Raw genomic sequence first — 7,148 nt, forward strand, 5'->3', positions numbered from 1 at the left:
TGCAAAAAAAAAGGGTAAATCACCTCAATAAATTATTACCAAATCTTGCTTTCTATAAATCACATGTAAAAATAATTAGTAACTAACATTATAATGGTAGGTAGCATGCTGCTTTGAAAGAAAGCCTTTAATATACAATAATGTAATCAACAATCTTTACCCTGCCTTCAACCACTTGTGACTGTGGCTGCTTTTCTCCCGTGGATCCAAACTTCAGGTCCTGAATTTCCCCGTTGATTCGAAAGTTGTGAAAGCAGCCGTTAAAGGCCTGCGGAGGGCGCTCAGGACCAGGACGCAAGCCTGGGGCCACCACATGGGACGGAACCCCTGAGAACGAGACGAGACGGGTGAATGATGAGGCATGGAAAAACAGAAACGAGCATAAAAAAAAAGATGAAAATAAGAGGTTGAGGTGATGTTCTGTGTCAGATAGACTGTTGCTTTTTCTTTTTGTTTGGCTCTTAAAGGCAGATCAGTGAAATATGGCATTACAGCTTGTGAGGATAATAACATCCTGGTTCTCTCAAGCAACTGTGGAAAAAGGCTGCGTGCCTTCAGAGGCGTTTCTGCCTTCCTTTTTGAGAAACGGTTGAACAAAAACAGCTTTCTACTTGCTCACCACAACCATGGTGTGTGTGCGTATTTTCTTGTTTCTGGTTCTCATATTTGTATGTGCCCATTTTGCGGAAAAACATGTGAAGCTGAACCACAAAAGAAGCAGCAAAGCGAAGGCAAAAACAACATCTGCAGGCTCTGCACGTTTGCATGAATGTGTGCGCTTACCTCCTATGTAAAGCTGAGTGTTGTGGTCAACGGAAGGCTGGCGCGCGAGCTTGCCCAGGCTCTTCGGGGCGCCATTATCCACCACCAAGCTCAGAGAATGGTTCTGAATCAACAGCTCAACTGTATGGAAAAGTCCGTCATTCACAGACTCAACACTGTAAGACACAAACATGCAGGCAGAGACAAAGAAGCACTTTAAGTGTGGTTCTGATTATAATAGATGACAGCAGAATTCTATACAAGACAGATTTAGGGAAGATAGAAAAATGCAAGACAGAAAACAGACTCCAGACATCTTTGATTCAAACATTCCTCTTTGTTTTGTTGGGGTTGAAAACTTGAATGGCAAAAAAAAGTTGAGAAATCTGTCCTGAAGTACGTCTATCAGACCAACACACAAATGACACTGTTCCTGAAGTTTTTCTGTGGAACAGGTTAAAATGCCCCTTGATCCAGGCTATGGCTTCCTACCCCGGCTCTGCAGCTGCCGCTTTGTTTATTCTGATGAGTTAAAGCTGTGAGGTCAAACTGTTCCAAAGCTGGAATCCATCAGCAAAGACCACCATGGTTAAGAAAGGATATTTTTACTAAAGCTGATTTTTTTAACTGAGTCATTTCCTGAAATGAGAAGTTTGCACAAAAACGTAGATGGTGACCTTTTGCACTGTGCCTGACCCGGCAAAGCGTGCGTCTTGAATTCTAGAAATAAGTGGTTTTTGCTGGAAAAGACACAGACAGCTACAGAGACAGTGGTTTGGCAAAGCTGACAGAAGAGGGGGGAGAGCAGAGGTGGGGGAGGGGGCAAAGCGGCAGAGAGATGTAGGTGGTTGGGTGGTAGAGATGATGAGGCCTCTGATGGCCTCTTTGCAGAACATCTAAACCAGAAAGACGGAAATGGATCTACTCCTTCTGCTGGTGGTCTGCTGCGACACAATGCCCGTTTGTCTGCAGTAAACCATCAGAACAACAGCAGTGCGGCTTTGATGGCAGCTGCTTAGAGAGTTAGTATTGATCTACCTTCACACCAGAGATTCGAAGCTTGTTCTAAAAGAAGTCATATTTAGCCTATGGTGTTCACAGTGGACGAGCAGGGAGGGGCTTCTTCCTCTTCTTGTTCTTTTGGCTCATATCCGTCAGCTAAAGTTGGAAATGGATTGCGGCGAAAATGCAGATGCGGTGCAAATTTTTCCAGTATATAAAAGACTTGGTGTCGTATAATTCCAGCAGGGAATAAACGACAATTATTAATTTCTCCTTCGTGATCAATTTTCAGACGGTTCACTACCAAATCTGAGTCCCTATTGGTCAAAGTTTGATGTGGTTTAGCTGTCAGTGTGTGTTCCATGGCTGTGTGTTTTAATGTGGATGCGAGAGTTTTGAACAGGGAAGCCTGAAACCTGCATTTACAAGCGTCTACATACGCTTTTCATTGGAAGTGGTTCCTTTAACGTGCGTTACCGAGGGCAGTGTGAACGCAGCTTTACAGTGATGCCACTTTAACATGCCTGAAACCAAGTCAGTTTTATGAACTGAACAGCAGGATAGCATCATACCACAAAACATACCAGCACTGACTATATATAAAAAACGTTTGTATGCATTTGCCACACCAAACCGAATGATCTCTTTTAAATTCTTCACAAATTTAAATGCAGTTTTGGTTGAATAGATGAAGCTATACTTTATGTTTAACTGTCTTTCAATTGAAAATGTAGTTCAAGAGTTTGTTGCAACCATAGAAAATGATCCTTTATTTGGGAAGAAATGTTGACATGCTGAGCAGTGCAGATGCTATGACTCTAAGGCTCCATCAGGTGGCAGCAGCTGACCTCTATGTGTCCAAGTGAACAACTGCCAGCCCTGCAGGTGAGAGTGAAGTCTGCCAAGCCAACATTAGACCTCATTAATGGATACTCAAAAACATGACAGAGATGTTTGTGGGTCTTTCTCTTCATACACGAGTAGAGAGTCAGACAGAATGACAGAAAGCACAGAAATGATGCTTTTCTTATTTTTAATCAATGTGGAGTTGTTTATTTGAGTTTTCTGACAACCAAAATATATATTTTAACCTTTTTAAAGTTGTCCTTGGTCAATCAATAACAATATTAAGTAACACTAAATTCACAAGTAAGAGTGGAACTCCCCCTCTCACTTACAATCATTGTGTCTGAATAGAGAATTATGGACGTCATTTTCTCGTTAGTCTGCAATCAGAGGTGAGCAGACACGTCGGCCCCACACCCCACCGCTCCTGAAGCACAAAAGTAACTGGAAGACTCTTAAACTGTAATAAATAAGCACTTATGGGGCTGTATTTTTGTTTGAACATGCATCTTTTATACTTATGTGTGCAGGTCAGACTGGTTACTGTGATGCTCAACAGTTAATGAAGACTTGTCTAGTTAATGTAAACTCAGGTACTCCTGCGGCTTCCTTCTTTACCACCATTGTTTCAGCCATGTCTGATCCCTCTGAGCTGTAACAGCAGTACGATTGGGTTTTGATCCACTTCCAGCACCGACAACTTGATTCAGGCCCCTGAGGTTTCACTACAGCAATGCATCAGTTGACTCTAAACATTTTAAACCTGAAGTTCTCCAGGACCATTTCTATGCTTCAGCCACAGGCATGCAGGTTCAAAGTGACTTATTAAGGAAATACTTTGTTTTTTTTGTTCTCCTAAATGCAGGCAAAGATGAGAGGAAGCAGGACAAGGGACTTTGAGTGGAGTTAAACGCTTCTGAAAGTTTAATTTAAATGTGTTTGTGGCTCAATACTTTCTGTTCCAATGAAAACAGTGTTTTTAGCACATTTTTGTAACATTTTTCTCATGATGGAGGACATAATTAAAGAAAATAACATTTCTTTTTTTAAATTATTATTATTTAGCTCCAATATTTCTTGCCATTTTTTTTGTGTAGAGGTTGTAAGGGATTGTAAGCTAGCAGGAGAGAGTGGATGGATGACAGGAAATGGGGGCAGGCTTACTTTGCGCCAACAGTTCTGTCTATAACCGAAGGTGCTTACACACCGGTTGCGTTGGCACGCATTCAAGCGGCCACTTTTGATGAAAAGTCAATGCAAACACACGCACACCAGAATTCCTGACGTCCGTTTCTGGAATGCGCGTGAACGGGCATTGCTACGCAAGTTTTCAAGTCGGGTTGCGAGCTCTACATACAAATTAGGCACGCACTGAGCGCACGCTGAAAGTTCAACCCGGTTAAAAATTTTCATGCATAATGGCACTATGACCAATCAGGGACTTGGATTTGGGTGTGGCGTGTGGGTAGCGTCCATTTTAAAGCATGGGAGGGCCAAACATGATCACAAAAGGGAAATGAATCGTTGTGGTTTGTGCCCAGATGCATTAATATGACCCAGTCAGACATTTAAAGGAACAGAGCTGTGAAAACAAAAAAGCCTGGAGCAAGATTTGGGGGATTTGCAATGATTTTTGCTCCAAGGTTTTCCCTAATGTTGGTGGCTGAGGAGCGCTAATGAACAGTAAAAATAACAATAGAAGAAGAATCCCCTTCCTGCCGCTACCTGTGTGAGTGCACGTTCATAAAACCACGTAGAGCGCGTTCTTGAACGAACCACACGTGGCCAGTGAGTGAGCTCCTGAAACTCTGCAGAAACTATGTCCTGAAAACGACACAGGCTCTTCAATTTTTGCCTAAAAGCAGCATATTTATAATTAAAAGACCACTGGGAACAGTTTTAAAACAGATCAAAAGATGATTGGAGTGGGATTTTAAAGTATTTAAACCATGCCTTTGCTGGTGCGTTTCAGGCGATCATTGTCTTCATAGAATGATGTATGTTTTACAGGGTGGGAAGAGTAAAAAACAAAGAGGCCGATGAGTGTCAAACTAACACAATTGATTCACAACATGAGTCATTCTAGGCTGTCTCTGTTTTTAACAGACAAAAACATGTCTGATGACTAGTCAGTGTACTTTAAAATCACTTTCTCAACTCCTCACATACTGACTCATGTGTCCTTCACACCAGTTTTTAACAGAGTGGTGTACCTTTGCTTTAGCCGCTGCATTTCACCAGACAACCAGGAATCACCACCTGCACCAGCAGTACAGCCTGACAGGAAAGCACCACCCAAACGACCGAGGCTATGACAGCTGACAAATGGAGGACAGGGAATAGATTTATGTCTGAGTCCAGCTTCTGCTTGGCTGTTTCATCTCTAGCTTTCCATCTCATGACCGGATCGCTTAACAGCCTCCCGTCTCAGAGCCACTGTGTGTCGTTTCCACACCAGGCTATGAAAGTGTCAGACAACTCATGGCCTTAAGCTTAAATTTGAAGGAGTAGGGGCGCCCCAAATCTCTACATAGTCCTTCAGAAACAGTATGAAGGACCAAATGTGCACATGCCAATTTCATTTAGGAACATATTTTCAAAGATTGCTTATTTTATTTCATTAGGGGTGTAAGAGAAAATCAATTCCATAAAATATTGAGATTTTATTTATTTATTTTTTTGGCCAATCATGGTATCGATTTCAAATGCTGAGGAAACAAATCTAATTGTAGAACATTTAGTTCAACATCTTTGTTTTGTGCTCCACTGAAACTCCTGACCACTAGCGCAAGTCTCTTTCAGGAGCTCTGCACCAAAACGACATCAAGATCTCACGAGAACCATCTCAGATGTTCTCTCATTAGACTTGTGGTTGTTGCTCCACAGTTCAATGAGACCTTTACAACACAGTTTTAGCTGAAATTGTCGTTTAACCCAGCAGCCAGTCTCTACCTTATAAAGTACAATTAAGTAGTGTTGGTATTACAAGGACTTTATTTATAGGAGAATAAATAACATAATAAACAACATGGAGAAGCTGCATTCAGCTTCTATGCACCACAGATCTGGAACAGACTTCCAGAAAACCTTAGATCTGCTGAAACACTACGTGTATTTAAATCCAGGTTAAAGACTCACCTGTTCTCTGCTGCATTTGATTAATATGTATTCAGAAGTTTACGTCTGCACTGTTTATCTATGCTTGTTTTAAATTAAAATCTTTTTACTTTATTTTAATTTTATTTTAATTGTCACATTTTTACTATTTCTTTTGATTGTTTCTTTTAATGTTTTATGCAAAGCACTTTGAATTGTCTCTGTACATGAAATGTGCTATACAAATAAACTTGCCTTGCCTATAGGAGGACTCGTGCTAACACTCGGTTGACCTAAACATACATTGCTGACATCTTTATAAACTCACAGGTATGAATTTTCCAAACTCTTTTAAGGAAATATTTTTTTAAAGTAACCATTTGTGGTCTGAAACTAATTTTTTTGCTCATACTTTCTTCTTTAGGAATAAGGTGTAATGCTATAGTGTGATCGCCACCTAGTGGCCAAACTGGAGTGTTTTCCCGTAAAAGCAGAAGAACATTTTTACAATGTTAATAATCTGAACATTTTTGTTAGAACTTCTCCTTTAGAGAAACCATGTAACATTGGATGCTATTAACAATCTCATTGTTTTACTAATAAATGTTACAGTATGTGAACTGTTTCAGATTAATATAAATATATTCAAAACATTTAGTAGATTATTAATGCATTTCAAAACAAATGTGTAAACTGTATAAACTTAAAATTGAGTGGATCAAAAGAATCGAAAAAAATTTGAATTGCACCGTTCCAGGCTCTCGAGAATTGAATCGAATTGCTTCTGGAAACTATTAACGATACAGCCCAGTCATACGTGTATGACCACGGATGACTTCAGGATTTTTTTGAAAATGGAACCACTGCCTGAATATGTTTGTGTAATAATGTTTACTAGTGTCTGGTTTTAGAGCTGGATGTGCCTGATCTGTTGTGCTACCTTGCCTTTAATCCACTCTTCCTCCCTTCATTCCTTACAACAACTCACTCTGGATCATATTTCAGATTTGTCCGGTGAGCCATCCATCATCGTCCCGCCTATCCATCTGCTGTCTTTTCCCTGATCCCTCAATGTCCGCTCATCCCTCCTGTCAAAGCGTTCCCCTCCACCCATTTCTTTATCATCCCCCTAATGCATCGATCCATCCCTGCATCCCTCCCTCTGTCTCAATCTGATGAATAACAGTAGATCTGCTCTCTTTGACCTGACGGGAGATTAGTGTGACATTTAGTAAAGGCCACCACATTAATGCACAACAAACACACACTCTGTGTCGCTGCTTTCCACGCACCTACACACAAACGTTCATTTAACACCAGTCCAGGCTAACCTCCTTTATCTGGCACTAATGAGGGTGCTCTGACTGGAATCTACGCCTCCCTATGTCACTGCCTGGTATCTGACCGTCTCCAAGCTGAAAGCATACCTGGATTTTTTTTTT

The 7,148-nt window shown here is 40.9% G+C and overlaps 1 protein-coding gene across 2 annotated transcripts in view; it reads right to left on the reverse strand.

Annotated features, from left to right (window-relative positions):
* The window catches only part of slit3 (slit homolog 3 (Drosophila)), a 301,951-nt gene that overhangs the window by 5,314 nt on the left and 289,489 nt on the right, over nt 1-7,148 (reverse strand). For both annotated transcript variants that reach the window (XM_024283656.2, XM_036214006.1), the window contains 2 exons: nt 784-938; nt 161-327 (listed from right to left, as the gene is read on the reverse strand). In XM_024283656.2, the coding sequence (XP_024139424.1) occupies nt 161-327; nt 784-938 (322 nt within the window). The remainder of the gene's footprint in view (nt 1-160; nt 328-783; nt 939-7,148) is intronic.

Source organism: Oryzias melastigma, linkage group LG10 (assembly GCF_002922805.2).
Source record: "Oryzias melastigma strain HK-1 linkage group LG10, ASM292280v2, whole genome shotgun sequence".
In the NCBI taxonomy this organism is placed as follows: domain Eukaryota; kingdom Metazoa; phylum Chordata; class Actinopteri; order Beloniformes; family Adrianichthyidae; genus Oryzias; species Oryzias melastigma.